Source organism: Rana temporaria, chromosome 4 (genome assembly GCF_905171775.1).
Source record: "Rana temporaria chromosome 4, aRanTem1.1, whole genome shotgun sequence".
NCBI classification, from domain to species: domain Eukaryota; kingdom Metazoa; phylum Chordata; class Amphibia; order Anura; family Ranidae; genus Rana; species Rana temporaria.
In genome coordinates this window covers 231,665,458-231,683,161 of record NC_053492.1, presented here as the reverse complement: position 1 = coordinate 231,683,161, position 17,704 = coordinate 231,665,458, and the positions used below count along the sequence as shown (strand labels likewise).

Sequence of the window (17,704 nt, the reverse complement as noted above, 5' to 3'; positions counted from 1 at the left end):
TGTTGTCTGACCTTCTATCACATCTTAGGACTCTTAGCAGCCGGGGAGTTGTATTCATTCCAGCCTGCGTTCCTTCTGGAGGCTCCCTGTCTGTAGGGAGATTTAGCAGGGGAAGGGCCCTGTTTAGGTGGATGGTTATTGATTTCTGGCGGTAAACGGAAATCCATGTACCAATCAGGCAAGTCAACCGGGGCGATTTGCAGGCCTTCACAGAATTTTAGGAGTTCATCCGGTGTTCTAAGCATGTGTTGCCTGCCATTGAACGTGGTTTGCAGCGCAAATGGGAATTTCCAGCGGTATGTGATTCCCTTCCCCCTTAGAACATCTAGTAGCGGGCGTAGGGCTCTTCTATTCTTTAGTGTTATAGGGGATAGGTCCTGGAAAAGTTGGATCGGGGCCTCATTAAAAGCGATCTGATCGTTCTGCCGCGCCTTCTGTAATATATCCTCCTTTAGGGTGTAGTTTGGGAGGCAGCAGATAATGTCCCTCGGGGGGTTATCATCAGGGGCTTTGGGCTTAAGGGCTCTGTGAGCCCTGTCGAATTCAATGGGCGAGGCTTCAGGCCTATCCATGAGGTTGTTGAAAATGGAGGTGAGGGTGGGTTTAATCTGATCAGGGGTGATGGATTCGGGGACCCCTCTCACCCTAATATTGTTTCTTCTTCCCCTATTGTCCAAATCCTCTAATTGTCTGTTCATATTTATGAGGTGAGATGAGTGGGTCGTTGCTATGTCGTCTAGCCTGATCAGGGCCCTGTCTCTCCTTTTGCCTGCTCTATCGTGTACCGCCATTTGCTCCGAGAGCCTCATCAGTTCTGACTTGATGTCTGTGATGGCTAGTGCAAAGGAGTTCTTTATGTCGGCTGCGATGTCAGTCATGATAGCGTAGTTCAGCGGGTGGTCGCTGGGTATATTACCTCTCGATGAGGATTCAGAGGCTGGGAGCGATAGTTCGTTGTCCTCCCTGTCGTCTCCACGTTCCGGGCTCCGGGTCGGCGCCATCTTGGGACTCTTGCCAGCACCACTGTAGCTGAATCTCACCAAGTTAGCTGACGATAGCTTGCTTTTTGGGGTGCCCATCGATCGCAGTGATCGGTTGTGGTGTCCCTTCCTTATCGGTGTGGGCATTTTTCAGCGGAAAAGCGGGTTGTAACTTTGCTTTATCTCCCTGGATGTCGGAGCTCCTCTACTCTGCGGCCATCCACTCTGCGCGCCAAGCCACGCCCCAGTATATATAATACAGTGCAGAGTATATAGTGCAGTGCAGAGTATATAATACAGTGTATTGAAGTGGTTAAGGGGAACCCTATGGCAGAATTAAGAAAGAAATAGTGTAGGTCCCCCCTAAAATCTGCACTAGGCCCTTTTGGTCTGGCATAGATTTTTTTAAACTGTGTGGGGGAGTCCATACCAGCACCTTATCCGAGCATGCAGCCTTGCAGGTCAGGAAAGGGGGAAAAGCAAACAGCCCCCCCCTGAACCCTACCAGGCAGCTTGCCCTCAACATGGGGAGGGCACAAGGGCCTCTTCCTGACAACCCTGCCCTGTGGTTGTCGGGGTCTACGAGCAGGGGGCTTATCGGAATATGGAATCCTCCTATGTGAGTGGGTATTGGGTACATTGTACATTGTACCCCAACCTATTCACCAAAAAAAGTGTCAAAAAGTAAAAACCACACGAGACAGTTTTTGACAATTCCTTTATTTAAAAAACAAAACAAAAAAAACACCCTGGCTGGTGGTTGTCGGGGTCTGCTTATTGGAATCTGGAAGTCCCCTTTACCAAGGGGCCCCAGATCCCGCTCCCCCTCCTATGTGAATGGGTATCGGGTACACTGTACTCCTATCCATTCACTAAAAAAAGGTGTCATAAAGTAAAAACCACAAGAGACAGTTTTTGACAATCCTTTATTGCTGTCTCTTTGCTTTGACAGCTGTTATATAGACAAGGGCAGGGCCACCCAGTGACATAATGAGTGTCATCTGGTTACAGCAGTGGGAGGCCCCGCCCTTGCCTAAATAAGAACTCTTAAAGCCAAGAGATAACAGTCGCCAGAGTTTTTTTTCTTTTTTTCTTTTTTTTCGGGTGCATCGGGCGGCATGATTGACAAAGGATTTAGATTGCGGGACACTTTTTCCCCCCTTTTTAATAAAGGAATTGTTTCTTATGGTTTTAACTTTTTGACACTTTTTTTGATGAATGGGTAGGGGTACAGTGTACCTGATACTCATTCACATAGGGGGTGGGATCTGGGGCCCCTTGGTAAAGGGGGCTTCCAGATTTTGATAAGCAGACCCCAACAACCACTGGCCAGGGTTGTCGGAAAGAAGCCCCTACCCCATCAACATGGGGAGAAGGTGCTTTGGCACCCACGCCCCCATGTTGAGGGTATGTGGCCTGGTATGGTTCAGGAGTGAGGGGGCGCTCACTCGTCCCCCCTCTTTCCTGACCTGCCAGGCTGCATGCTCGGATAAGGGTCTGGTATGGATTTTGGGGGGACCCCACGCCAATTTTTTAAAAAAATGGGCGTGGAGTCCCTCTTAAAATCTATCCCAGACCTGGAGGCCCTGTTATGAACCCTATGCTGTTTTTTATTTTTATTTGCCAGGAGTCGGCAATATATTACAGCCACAAACGAGTTTAAATGTATTTTTTCCTATATAAATGTCATTATTGCTGCTCAATGTTCTACACACCACACAGATGCACCACTTTACAGGCAGACTAAGGGGACCCCAAGGCATGATATTTAAAGGAATATTTAATTTTCATTGTTTCACTTTAAGCATCATTATAATGACTGCTCCTGAAAAATCTTTTAAAAACGGTTTTTGCATTGATACATGTCCCCTAGGGAAGTACCCGGGTCCCCATACACTTTATATGGCAATGACTTGCACATAAGCCTTTAAAATTAGGACTTTTGAGTTTTCATGTTCATATCCCATAGACTTTAACAGTGTTCGCATGATCACTAGAACTTTTTCGAGGTGTTCTGGTGCCAACTGAACCAGGTAGTGTTCAGCCCATCCCTACTGATTACTGTACAATGGTGAAGGTATTACATAATTTATCATGCTTGTATATTTTGTAATTGCTCTTCCAACAAGCCTGGTGTATCAAAGTAAAATCAGCATTTAGTCCTATTTACTTTTGCCAATGAAAAATGTATTCTTCCCTTGCTTGTACATACAGTAGTAGCCAGATTTTCTTCACTAAGGCCTGTCGGCACACAATGCTTGGTGCCCTTAGCAGCACCCCTCTGCTAAAATCAGTTATTTTACTCTGAACCTTTTTTCACTCTCAGGACCCATTCACACCTAGCATAGTGGGGGTGCACATTTTGTGGCTCCTTTTTCGCGTGACAGCAAAGGGCAGCCTGTTGATTTCAATGAGCTGCACTATATGCTGCTCAAGAGACATTTTGGTGTGTTGCGGGTTGCTTGTTTTTTACTCTAGTAAAAAAGTTCTATTAATTCCAATCAGGACTTTAAAGATGCAGAGTCTTGCAGTGGGGGAAGGTGTTCCTATACCACAGATGATATGTTCGCAGTGGTCCCGGTGCTCCCCCACAAGGGTCCCCACTCACCAGATCCAACTCCCCACCAGGGGTGTACAGCGTGTAGTATAGGTTTCCCAAGTTTTCACTGCTCCAGGTCTTTCCTCGGCAAATCAGATCCGTCCACGTTAAAGTCTTTCCAGCACCAATTTGTATGGTAGTCCATTGTTTTTTACTGTGCGTGCATTTGGCATTATTTTTTTCAGATGGAAAAATGTGTGTTTGTTTCTGTGTTTGGTGTGCCATTAACAAGAAATGGTACGAAAGCGTGACTAGGTCATTTTAGGTGTAAAAAAAGGTGGCCATATACTTTACAATCCGGTTGTACAATGTCCTTTATGTTTACCAAATTGATATACTAGGAGGAAACACCTATTTAATCACTCTGTATCCAATCAGGCAGGCCCCTGCACTACATAGTTGCTGGAAGATCTAAAATAGATTGTACAATCAGATGGTATGGTGTATGGTGAACTTTACAGAACCCAGGACACAGTTCTCCTGTTTTCAATACTACAGCTCTGCTCCACATAGGCTGTTTTCTCATCTTTTATTTCCTGCACACTTCAAAATGCCAAATGAACGATGTATGCAAGATTAGAGTTAAGGTATGAAAAAAATGTATGCCTGTGTATTTAGTGAGAAGGGTGATCACTGATTGATTGTATTTCAATTGAAACACATGCACTTGGAAATGGGTGGGTAGGTAGAAGTGTGGATGATGCAGGGGGTGTGCTAATGAGGTCAGCTGGTCAACTCCTTCCTGTGTCATGACCTAAAGTCTGTCCAGGAAGTAAGGCAGAAGTAATGGATATGTACTGGGAAACATCCATGAAGACAGTGAAGTAATTAATGGAAAGCTGTTTTATTTTTGCAAAAGAAGTACATTAATGCTATATTGGTATCTACCAAAGGGCATAGGGGAGCTGGAATTTAGGAAAAAAAGTTGAACAAATGTGAACTTAGCCTTTAAATAGTCAACATTTTCTTTTTCAGAACATTCAAACCTTTTGCAGATATTCATTTCTCACTTAGCTGCTCTTTACTAGTTTTTCTGCTGTATAACTTTAATACAATTACTGCAATATTTAATATCTTATTACCCCAAGGTAAACTTGCAAACTAAATGATCACAGCTATGTGGTTTTATTGCTCCTCTTAGAAATCCATTTTTATATCTTTAGTATGAAAAATATAAATGCCTACCTAAGTTTCATTATAAGAATATTTTCTTATTATGCCGATGAGTTATTCCTTTTCTTTCTTTGTATAGTCAGTTGCATTACAAGAAAGAGGATTATCCTTTTAAAGTTTTTTATGCATTTTCATTTTAAAGTAAAACTTCAAGCCTAATTTTGAAAAGAGTATGGAAATCACTGGCTCTTGTGCAAGGGACATCGGTCTTGAAGAGGAAGAAACACAGGCACCTCATCTGTGCCCACTAGTACCGCCTGCCAGTGCCACCTGCCAATGCCACCTGCCAGTGCCCACAGTGCCCACCAGTGCCAATCAATGCCCATGCGTGCCACCTATCAATGCCCACCAGTGGTGCCAATCAGTGCCACCTAGCAGTGCTCCTATCAGTGTCACCTACCAGTGCCGATCAGTGCCCATCATTGCCATCCATCAGTGCCTATCACTGCAACCTATCAGTACCCATCACTACGACCTATCAGTGCCACCTATCAGTGCCCACTAGTGCCACATATCAATGACCTTCAGTGCTACCCATCAGTGCCACGTCTCAGTGTCACTTCTCAGTGCCCACAAGTGCCACATATCAGTGCCGCCTAACAGTGCCCACCAGTGCCACCTATCAGTGCCCATCAATGCAGCCCATTGGCACCCATCAGTGCAACTTATCTGTGCAGCCCATCGGCGCCCATCAGTGAAGCCTCATCAGCGTACATCAATAAAGGACAAAAAATACCCGTTTGTAAAATGTTATAACAAAATATAAAATGGTTTTGTATTTAAAAGGCTCATTAGCTGCATGCAGATATTTCTGCTTGTTGGTTTGTTTGCCTTTGAAGAAACAAAATTCTGGGCAGAGCTAAATAAAAGTATCACTAAAGTCAAAACTTTTTGTTTTAGTTTTGATTAGAGTCGAGAGGTGGTAATACACCAGTCAGGTTTACATTGTTGCCTGTGCCCCTTTTAGGGAGATTCACCCTATTTGTTAGGTTTACTGTTATCATTAAAAGTAAAACTGAAAGAAAATCCCACATTCTGGATTGAACGTGTCACCAGAACAATAATAGAGGGGAGACTTCCAATGGGGATAAATTTGGGGGTAAATTTGGCAAGGGAAGCTTGCAGAAAAGTATATTTTATTGAATCAAAGGCCTTAGCAGTATCAGAAGAAACCATAAAGCAATACTCCAAGATATGACCAAAAGGGTGTGTTCTACAGATGTTTATTAAGGTTGATTTTCTGGGCGTGAAGCCCATTGATTCTCTTGGATAATAGACGGGACAATTCAATCTCAGGTGAGAATGGTTACCTTTAATAGCCATTCAAAACCCTTTGTGTCAACTTGTGTACATGTTATCAGGCCAAAATCACCAGGGTATGTAAACTTTTGATCAGGGTAATTTGGGTAGTTTCTGCTGTGATTATGATCTAAAATGTGATGCTCACTGATAATTCTGCACTGATGGGCACTGATGAGGCTGCACTGATGGCAACTTTTGCCACTGATGAGGGGGCACTTATAAGCTGCTCTGATAGGGCTGCACTGATAAGCTACACTGATATGCTGCACTGATGGGCACAGATATGAGCAGTGATGCACACTAATAGGCTGCATAAAAAGGCACTGATGGCGCTGCACCGATGGCCACTGATGAGGTGGCATTGGTGGCCTCCAGCCAGCAATCCTTCTGATTCCTCCCTGTGAACCCTGTTGCAATGATGGGCACTGATAGGCTGCACTGGTGGGCACTGATGAGGCTGCACTTATGGACACTGATGAAGATGCACTGATGGGCACTGATAGGCTGCATTGATGGGCACTGATAAGCACTGATGAGGCTGCACTGATGGGCACTGATGAGGCTGCTCTGATAGACACTGCTGAGGCTGAATTGATGGGCACTAATGAGGCTGCGCTTATGGGCACTGATAGGCTGCACTAATGGGCACTGAGAGACTACATTTATGGGCACTGATAAGGCTGCATAGATGGGCACTGAGAAACTTGCACCAAAGAGGACTGATGAGGCAATGCTAATCGGCACTGATGAGGCTGCACTGAAGGGCACTGATGGGGCTGCACTGATGGGTACTTATGAGGCTGCATCCGATGGCTGCGGAGGTCTGAGGCTATGGAGGGGGGGGGACAGGAGGTCAGAAGCTGCGGGGAGGGGACAGGTCAGAGGCTGCGGAGGGGGAAACAGGATGTCAGAGGCTGCAGGGGGTCAGGAGGTGAGAGGCTGTGGAGGGGGGGACAGGAGTTCAGAGGCTGTGGGGGGATGTAGGAAGAAGCAGGCGCCAGACGAGACCTCACATTACTGAGCAGCATGCTACTGCTTACATTTTAAAGATGGCGCCGCTTTGCGCCATCGTGTCACTGTGCATGCGCCCGCCTATTGTCGAGCGTGTACGGGCTTTCCGGGTTGTGCAGAATTGTCTCCACATCCCTGCATCATAATGAAAATCATCTTCTATACTGGCCTGCGTGTCTGCTACAAGAGACTGCAGTTTAGTTTCTTGCTACTTTTGCTATCTCCTGCTTTTATATTTGCAAAAATTCTCTTTACATGATTCCATAATTCAGACAACAAACAATTTTTTGTTTGAATCTGATTCTGCAGGTCATCTATATTTGTCAGTTATCATCTTTACTATCACCCTGCTGTGACTCCTTGGTCTAATTTAATCTATCATGCGTTCTCTGTGCATTCATGCAAGCACTATGTATAGGCTTATTATATATCAAGCTATTAAATATTTTGATCATTCAGCACATTTCGAAGTTTTCTCTTTACATCTTTACATAAAAAAAAAATGTTATTCAAGTCTCTAACCTAGCATATGAACTATTGCTATGCAAAATATAAAAATATGTTTAATTACAAAATAGCACATGATAACAGATATGTAATATAGTGCAACAAAAAAAAAATAGTAATGTAAAAACGTTATGTTCTTGTAAGTTCTTTGAGTTACAGCCTGTGTGTGTGTCTGTGCAGGAATGTGGGTGTGAGGCTGGAAGCACAACGCAACATTAATACAGATCTGTAATTTGAAGAGGGTGGGGGTGGGGGGAGGGATCCATCATTCTACAAAGTACAATGTAACTGTAAGTCTGATACTTTTTTTTTTATAATTTCAGTCAAATAATATTATATATACTGATATAGTAATACATCATTTTCTTATGTTACACGCAATGTTCTTTCCTATATTCATGCCCTAATCGAGAAATATTAAAGTAAAATGATAGCATTTATAATCTATAGTATTCATACAGTAACATACTTTCAGCAATCTCATGGATAGCCTTTCTTTAATGTAATTGATTCATACCATCTGTAAAACCTTGATTGTAACATTTAGGAACATAGGATTGCAATTTTCTAGATATAATTCAAATAATTGTACATTTCACAGTACATTTTCGTATACTCTGTTTAATTTGCTTGTGCACTCTAACAACCTGGAATACCTTTTTAATAATTGGTTGAAAATCCTTTGCAGCCAATTACAGCCTGAAGTCTGTAACGCATAGACATTTCATTCCGCTGATGCTCTGCCAGGCCTCTACTGCAACTGTCTTCAGTTCCTGCTTGTTCTTGGGGCATTTTCCCTTCAGTTTTGTCTTCAGCAAGTGAAATGCATGCTCAATCGGATTCAGGTCAGGTGATTGACTTGGCCATTGCATAACATTCCACTTCTTTACCTTAAAAAACTCTTTGGTTGCTTTTGAAATATGCTTCCAGTCATTGTCCATCTGCACTGTGAAGCGCCGTCCAATGAGTTCTGAAGCATTTGGCTGAATATGTGCAGATAATATTGCCCAAAACACTTCAGAATTCATCCTGCTGCTTTTGTCAGCAGTCACATCATCAATAAATACAAGAGAACCAGTTCCATTGGCAGCCATACATGCCCACGCCATGACACTACCACCATCATGCATCACTGATGAGGTGGTATGCTTTGGATCATGAGCAGTTCATTTCCTTCTCCATACTCTTCTCTTCCCATCACTCTGGTACAAGTTGATTTTGGTCTCATCTGTCCATAGGATGTTGTTCCAGAACTGTGAAGGCTTTTTTAGATTTTGTTTGGCAAGCTCTAATCTGGCCTTCCTCTTTTTGAGGCTCACCAATGGTTTACATCTTGTGGTGAACCCTCTGTATTCACTCTGGTGAAGTCTTCTCTTGATTGTTGACTTTGACACACATACACCTACCTCCTGGAGAGTGTTCTTGATCTGGCCAACTGTTGTGAAGGGTGTTTTTTTCACCAGGGAAAGAATTCTTTGGTCATCCACCACAGTTGTTTTCCGTGGTATTCTGAGTCTTTTGGTGTTGCTGAGCTCACTGGTGCGTTCTTTCTTTTTAAGGATGTTCCAAACAGTTGATTTGGCCACACCAAATGTTTTTGCTATCTCTCTGATGGGTTTGTTTTGTTTTTTCAGCCTAATGATGGCTTGCTTCACTGATAGGCACAGCTCTTTGGATCTCATATTGAGAGTTGACAGCAACAGATTCCAAATGCAAATAGAACACTTGGAAAAACTCTAGACCTTTTAGCTGCTTCTTGTAAATGGGATAATGAGGAACTAACACACCTGGCCATGGTGAGCAGCCAATTGTCCCATTACTTTAGGTCCCTTAAAAAGTGGGAGGCACATATAAAAACTGTTATAATTCCAATACCGTTCACCTGATTTGGATGTTAATACCATCAAATTAAAAGCTGAAAGTCTGCAGTTAAAGCACATCTTGTTTGTTTCATTTCAAATCCATTGTGGTGGTGTATAGAGCCAAAAAGATAATAATTGTGTCAATGTCCCAATGGACCTGCCTGTGTATATATATATATATATATATATATATATATATATATATATATATATATATATATATATACAGTGGGGATCGAAAGTTTGGGCACCCCAGGTAAAAATTTGTATTAATGTGCATAACGAAGCCAAGGAAAGATGGAAAAATCTCCAAAAGACTTCAAACTACAGATTAGACATTCTTATAATATGTAAAAAAAAGTTAGATTTTATTTCCATCATTTACACTTTCAAAATTACAGAAAACAAAAAAATGGCGTCTGCAAAAGTTTGGGCACCCTGCAGAATTTATAGCATGCACTGCCTCCTTTGCAAAGCTGAGACCTGCCAGTGTCATGGATTGTTCTCAATAATTGTCTGGGAAGACCAGGTGATGTCAATCTCAAAGGTTTTTAATGCCCAGACTCATCTGACCTTGCCCCAACAATCAGCACCATGGGTTCTTCTAAGCAATTGTCTAGAAAACTGAAACTGAAAATAGTTGACGCTCACAAAGCTGGAGAAGGCTATAAGAAGATAGCAAAGCATTTTCAGATGTCAATATCCTCTGTTCGGAATGTAATTAGGAGATGGCAGACATCAGGAACAGTGGAAGTTAAAACAAGATCTGGAAGACCAAGAAAAATATCAGACAGAACAGCTTGCAGGATTGTGAGAAAAGCAATTCAAAACCCACGTTTGACTGCACGATCCCTACAAAAAGATCTGGCAGACACTGGAGTTGTGGTACACTATAAAGAGATACTTGTACAAATATGGTCTTCATGGAAGAGTCATCAGAAGAAAACCTCTTCTACGTCCTCACCACAAAAATCAGCGTTTGAACTTTGCAAATGAACATATAGACAAGCCTGATGCATTGGAAATAAGTTCTGTGGACCGATGAGGTTAAAATATAACTTTTTGGCCGGAATGAGCAAAGGTACGTTTGGAGAAGAAAGGGCACAGAATTTAATGAAAAAAAACTCTGTCCAACTGTTAAGAATGGGGGTGGATCAATCATGCTTTGGGGTTGTATTGCAGCCAGTGGCACGGGGAACATTTCACGAGTAGAAGGAAAAATGGATTCAATACAATTTCAGCAAATTTTGGATGGTACTGTAACTTGATGCCATCTGTGAAAAAGCTGAAGTTAAAAAGAGGATGGCTTCTACAAATGCATAATGATCCTAAACACACGTCAAAATCCACGGGGAATTACATCAAGAGGCGTAAACTGAAGGTTTTGCCATGGCCTTCACAATCTCCTGACCTCAACATAATTGAAAATCTATGGATCCTTAAAAGAGCAGTGCGTGACAGACAGCCCAGAAATCTCAAAGAATTGGAAGACTTTTGTAAGGAAGAATGGGCAAAGATACCTCAAACAAGAATTGAAAGACTCTTGGCTGGCTACAAAAAGCTGGCTACAAGCTGTGATACTTGCCAAAGGGGGCAGTACAACATATTAACTCTGCAGGGTGCCCAAACTTTTGCAGACGCCATTTTTTTTTTCTGTAATTTTGAAAGTCTAAATGATGGAAATAAAATCTAACTTTTTTTGACATTTAAGAATGTCTAATCTGTAATTTGATGCCTTTTGGAGATTTTTCCATTTTCCTTGGCTTCGTTATGCTCACTTCCTGTTCCTCCTCAGTAAGGTGTTCAGTAAGCTGTTATAAATGACTTTCCACCACTCGGATGATGGTGGAAAGCTTACTGAGGAGAAACAGGAAGTGAGAAATTCTAACAAAGAAAAAAAACATTTAGAAGGGAAATCGAACGAAAAGGTAAGTGAACCAACAATGCACTAGCTTAAAGGAACCAATTTAGAAAATAAAAGACAAACCTTTACAACCCCTTTAAGCTAGGTAAAAAGGTAAGCTAGGTAATGGGGAAAAGCGGTATTTGTAAACAAATAGTGCAATGTTTAGATTGGGACAGCAATTTTTGCATGTACAATTAAGGGTTGAGGACAAAAGAACAATTTCAGGTATACTACTTATATATTACTGGATACCATTGGGGGTAAATTTAAGTAGCATAAGGTATGGGCACCCTTACTAAACCTTGCATTTTTTGGGGGGCAGAATTTATCTGACACTAGTGCAAACAATCATAAGTGTGCATTGATGATGATGTCATGTGCTGCACTAAATTGTCTTTCTAAAATGCCAGAAGCTGGACATTAAAATCAATTGTAATTCCAGGCTGATGATGTAGTCCATAATCCATGAGATCATTGGCTAATATTTTTCATGAAGACATAGGGGTGACAGCGCGTGAGGAAAGGAATGCTGATAACAGGCAAGTGTGTACATTGTGATCATCTGTGACTGGACACAGCTTATCACGTGGGTAAAGGGCTGCTGTGATTTGCCCTTTACCCCCATCTGTGATTAGCTGTGATCAAAAGGACACAGTGATCACAGAGCATGCTGGATGTGCACCGTAGTGGAACGTGCAGGAGGCACGGTTCTCGGAGGACGTCAATAGACAACCTCCCAGATCTGAACGACCTTGCTGTAGATTTCATTTGGCTATAGCTTGGCCAGCAAGTGGCTAAATCTACAGATGCCATAGTGCTGTATACATGATCAGCTATTACACCAGTGATTTGAGGGTTGAGAGCTCACAGAAACACACTGGCAATTGTGACAGTTATCATCAGAACTATCCCTTCACTATAACATACATTGCATGCACACTTATAGGTAGAATGTGAATGAAAGCACTGTAACTGGCATGTTTTATTTGGGATTTAACAACATTTATTGAACATTTTTAACTTTAGCTTTTTATTTAGAAAACCAGAGGGTAGTTTAGATCTGCTGTGATATCAATTTTACTTCCTATTCATCCATAGCTTGCTTTTTAGATTCAGAGGAAAGTCAACTGTCACATTTCCTCCTGATGAATAGTTTACTAAACAGTAGTGAAGAGGGAGAATATGAAGGAGAGTGTTTGCATAAGCTGCATAAGTAGAAGAGGAGAATTTTCCCATATCTAGCTCTAAGTTTTGTTCCGTTCTTCTACATGATCTGTTGTGGCTGGCAGTACAACTGAACGTTTACAATTTCAACTGTTTGATTGGATGAATGGACCTTGTGGTAGTTTGCAACAGTGTTAAAACAGCAGCTTTGTCTTCTTGCTGCTGTCACTTTTATGCCCACAACTGCTGTAGCTGCTATCTTATCTCACATCCTTCTCATTTGATTTTCCTTGCTGGGGCATTGGAGTATAATTTTTTTGCAACCCCTTCTGTCACTTTTTATTCTCAGAGAAAACTTGTTCAATAGCTTCCATACATATCCAACAAAATGTGCAGTAAAAACATACTAAAAGTAATGTCAGATGTACATTTCTATTTATTTTCAAAGCAAAATATCATTTATTTTGGCTGTGCCCATTCAACACATGTTATTGTGTGTCTTGAAAAAGTAGACATTTTTCTGTATTGTTGGCCAATATTAAACACTTATACTTTACACAAAACCTTATTATGTAGTATAAGGGTCTGCCTGATTGCATACAAACTTTAAGTGTTTAGGTCTGACCTCATATTATATGGTTTTGGTAAATCTAAAGGAAAATTGCACAAGAAAATGGTATAATGTATGGTAAGCCATACCCCCCCCCCCAATCTTATACACCATCTGATCTCAAAGCTTCTTATGGATCATGTCATAGGATTGTTTTATTTACAGTGTGTTTTACTGATATAGATGATTAGGTAGCTTACTGTATGTCTATCTAGATTTTGCTTTCCTATTAGTGCTGGTAATTGCTTCTTCCCTTAAAGGAATCTCTCTCACAGCTGTTATTCTTTTTGTTATTTGTCAGTATACTGTATATGCTTGCCCTACTGCAGTGTCCCTTGTTTAAAGCGGGACGTTCTACCTCCAAAATGTATTTATGTATTTCACTTGCACAATGCTCTGTTTTCTGCACCAAATAAACAGAATCTTTGCATTGACTCGAATTGCAGGTTGAGCTTCTTGGCAATGGTCACAATCTTTGTTGCTGTTTTTGCATTTTGAGGAGGAAGGTTGACTAGAGATTTTGTTCACTGATACTTTGATCTCTTTTTTTTTTTTTGTATGAACCCATGGCATGTTGAAAAAAGGATAAAAATCTCAGTCCTAATAATGCAATGTAGACTTTCTTCACTCAAAATATCAAAGCAGAATTCATATAGCAAAGCTATATTTCAGAAATATCATGGCTTCCATTTAATGACAATGATGTTTAAAGCAAAGGATTCCAAATACAATTTATTTTCTTGTACCTCAGGCAGCAAACTGTTATTATCCTTGGCAGTTTGTAAAATTATCTATACACCGTGAGGTGTGATACATCCCCGTTTTGAAGCGCTTCAAGCCCAACCAACAGAAAGCCAATGTACTGTAAAATATAAAATAAATTAAAATATTCTACTACCTGCTTTAGGCATTTCTATTTGGTTAGTTTGTTTCCAACCAAAGTTATTTTCGCCTAGCCTGATCCAGATAATTTCTCTAATGAACTGTTCATTTCAAGGAAATTTCTTCTATGAAAAACAAGGCAAATGTAATTATAATAAAAACGTGTGAATGTGGTATCTGTATCTACAGAGGTTTCTTGGAATTAAAATGCAGTGGTTTGTATTTATAGCTAACAAATTTCATTAAGTACGCTATAGTGATTACTTACAACTCATTTTTATGGGATACTTACATTTTTACTTGCCCGTTGTTTTGCTTGTTGTATTCAATATACAGATTGGTATATGTTCCCTCTTGTGATCATCAGTTTATAAGGAAATTTATTGTTAATTGTTTGTCTCACTAGCTAAAACTTTTTTGTTCCCAGTTAGGTATAGACCTGCACTATAGAGAGCGAGAGAGGAACAGAGAAGCACGGTCATTACGCAGAACTAACAAAGCTTTAAAAACGGAGGATAACACTGTTTTGTTTTTTCTTTGAATGGTGCTACAGTTGGATTTTTTTTAAAGCAGCTTTTGCTGCAATACTTACCTCATCTGTGGCACTGTCTACAGTTGTTCCTTTTCACCACAAGTTGTCCTCAGTCTTCAAGGTGGAATGCTGCCCAGCCTTCAATATCCTCAAAGACTGAGGACATACTGTGAGTGAATGAAATAATCAGTTGTAGATATTAAGACGTATAAATCAACATTGGAATTGATTTACAAATCTGGATCTAATAACACTGAACAGATGCTCCAGATTGTTTGTTAAATGATAACACTTCATTGGTTCAATGTTTGCTTACTTTTTAAATAAAATTACCATATATTCAGTTGTCTGTTATTTATTCACAGAAATTGCAGTTATGACAAAGCTTGAAAATTCAATAATACCAAATTCAACACCAGAACCCTTTGGGAAAAGTTCCAGAACACCAACAATAAGGAGACTATTTGAAATGAAAATGCTTAGAACAAAAAGATCTGCCATTTTTGCAACAGGAGTTAAAGTGTGTCCACAAGAATCACTCAAGCAAATTGTTGCGAGCCATTTGGCATACTACAAGCTAAGAGGTAAATGTAATGGTCGCATAGATCAAATATAAAACCTTGTATTATGTATATCTTTTTATTCAAAAGGATTTTATTGGTAGTAGGATGCAACAAGCACATAGGATGTAATACAGAAACGTATATTACAATATATACGGTATGTAACATGTTACTTTAATATTTGTATCTCTAGAACATTAGACATCATGGTCTGGTATAGTGGTGAGATGTATAGGATGGTGGTTATTTCAAGTATGTCAGGAACTTCTTAGTTTTGAATGTTGAGAACGAAGCATGGAAGTGGGATAACCAGGGGGTCAATGTGATCCCATATATGTGTCATGCAAGTTAATTTTAGGTCTTTATTGGGTTAAGGTATGTTGTTAGAGAAGCTTGGTGAATTTTGTCCACCATGTCTGAGCGTAAGTATGAAGCTTGTGGGATAAATCGTTGGTTATGGCTAAGAAGTTGCTGGGGATAGCGTATTTTTGTCCAGCTAAGTCGGAGTGTCTTGTTAGGGGTTTTATTAACCACTTAAGCCCCGGACCATTTGGATGGCCAAAGACCAGGCCTCTTTTTGCGATTCGGCACTGCATCGCTTTAACTGACAATTGTGGCTCCCAGACAAAATTGACGTCCTTTTTTTTCCCACAAATAGAGCTTTCTTTTGGTGGTATTTGATCACCTCTGGTTTTTATTTTTTGCGGCATAAACAAAAATAGAGCGACAATTTTGAAAAATAATAATTTTTTGCTTTTTGCTATAATAAATATCCCCAAAAATATATCAAAATTTTTTTTTTCCTCAGTTTAGGCCGATACGTATTCTTCTACATATTTTTGGTCAAAAAATTGCAATAAGCGTTTATTGATTGGTTTGCGCAAAAGTTATAGCGTCTACAAAATAGGGGATAGTTTTATTGCATTTTTATTAATATTAATTTTTTACTAGTAATGGTGGCGATCAGCCATTTTTATCATGACTGTGACATTATGGCAGACACATCGGACACTTTTGACACCATTCTGGGACCATTCTCTTTTTTACAGTGATCAGTGCTATAAACATGCTCTGATTACTGTAAAAATGACACTGGCAGTGAAGTGGTTAACCTGTAGGGGGAGCTGAAGGGGTTAAGTGTGTCCTATGGAGTGATTCTAACTGTTAGGGGGGCGTGGTTACGAATGACACGTCACTGATCGCTGCTCCCGATGAGAGGGAGCATTCAATCAGTGACATGTCACTAGGAAGAATGGGGAGATGCTGTGTTTTCACTGACATCTCCCTGTTCTTCAGCTCTGTGTCATGATCACGGGACACTGGCAGACATCAAGTCCGCAGGTCCTGCGGACATGGTCACGGAGCTCGCGACACACGGTGGCAAATTAAAGGGAGGCGTACTTGTACGCCCATTTGCCTGTTCGTGTCATTCTGTCTATGTAAATCTGCGTGCAGCGGTCCTTAAGAAGTTAATGTAGGTAGTATATGTCTCAGTAGGGTGGCGAAGAGCAGGGCTAGGTTCCTTAGGGGGGGATAAGAGGGTTGGGGTGGATGGTGATTGTTGGAGGGGAAAGAAGTAGAAAGAGACAAAAAAAACCTGATGGGAGGTAGGGAAGAGAGGGGTGTTGGATAGTAAAATGGTTATAGAGGAGTGTACAAATGAAACGGAGGGGGTGGGTGCCATCTCTCTCTCCTTCCATTAGGAATGGTAAGTAGGTTGCTGGGTGTTTAACCACTCTACTACCGGCCACCGTCAATTGACGGCGGCACGATAGCTCTGTTGTTCTGAGAGGACGTCATATGATGTCCTCGTCTTGCAAAGCCCGATGTGTCCGCCATAATGTCGCAGTCCCAATAAAAATCGCAGATCGCCGCCATTACTAGTAAAAAAAAAATAATAAAAAAAAATCATAATTATGACCCCTATTTTGTAGGAGCTATAACTTTTGCGCGAATCAGTCACTATACGCTTATTGCGATTTTTTTTTATTTTTTTTTACCAAAAATATGTAGAAGAATACGTATCGGCCTAAACTGAGAACAAAACTGGGATATTTATTATAGCAAAAAGTAAAAAATATTGTGTTTTTTTCAAAACTGTCACTTTTTTTGTTTATAGCACAAAAAATAAAAACCACAGAGATGATCAAATACCACCAAAAGAAAGCTCTATTTGTGGGGAAAATAAGGACATCAATTTTGTTTGGGACCCACATCGCACGACCACGCAATTGTTAGTTAAAGCGACACAGTGCCAGAAGCTGAAACTTCACCTGGGCAGGAAGGGGGTATATGTGCCCAGTAAGCAAGTGGTTAAAATTTGGATTTGTTAGTAGGAGAATGTTTCGGTAATAGGTATATTTATCATTTGTTTTCAGTTTTGGGGCTGATCCTGGGGTGTTCTAGGTTAAAGTATTAGGGCGGAGGCAGCCAGTTGGGCTGCTAGCAGTGATAAGGTTTTGATATTCTGCTGTTGTCTGGAAGTGGGTCCAACAGGCCCATTTAGTTGAGAATTTAGAGGGTGTGTCATGTGCAATGCAAATGAGGCATTTTATTTCAGCTACCTTGGTAATTTTAGCTACCATTCTTTGATTAAAGGGATATGTGTGGTAC

The 17,704-nt window shown here is 40.8% G+C and overlaps 1 protein-coding gene across 2 annotated transcripts in view; it reads left to right on the top strand.

Annotated features, from left to right (window-relative positions):
- The window catches only part of IMPG1 (interphotoreceptor matrix proteoglycan 1), a 340,276-nt gene that overhangs the window by 63,520 nt on the left and 259,052 nt on the right, over positions 1-17,704 (top strand). For both annotated transcript variants that reach the window (XM_040349990.1, XM_040349991.1), the window contains exon 2: positions 14,894-15,112. In XM_040349990.1, coding sequence (XP_040205924.1) covers positions 14,894-15,112 — 219 coding nt within the window. The remainder of the gene's footprint in view (positions 1-14,893; positions 15,113-17,704) is intronic.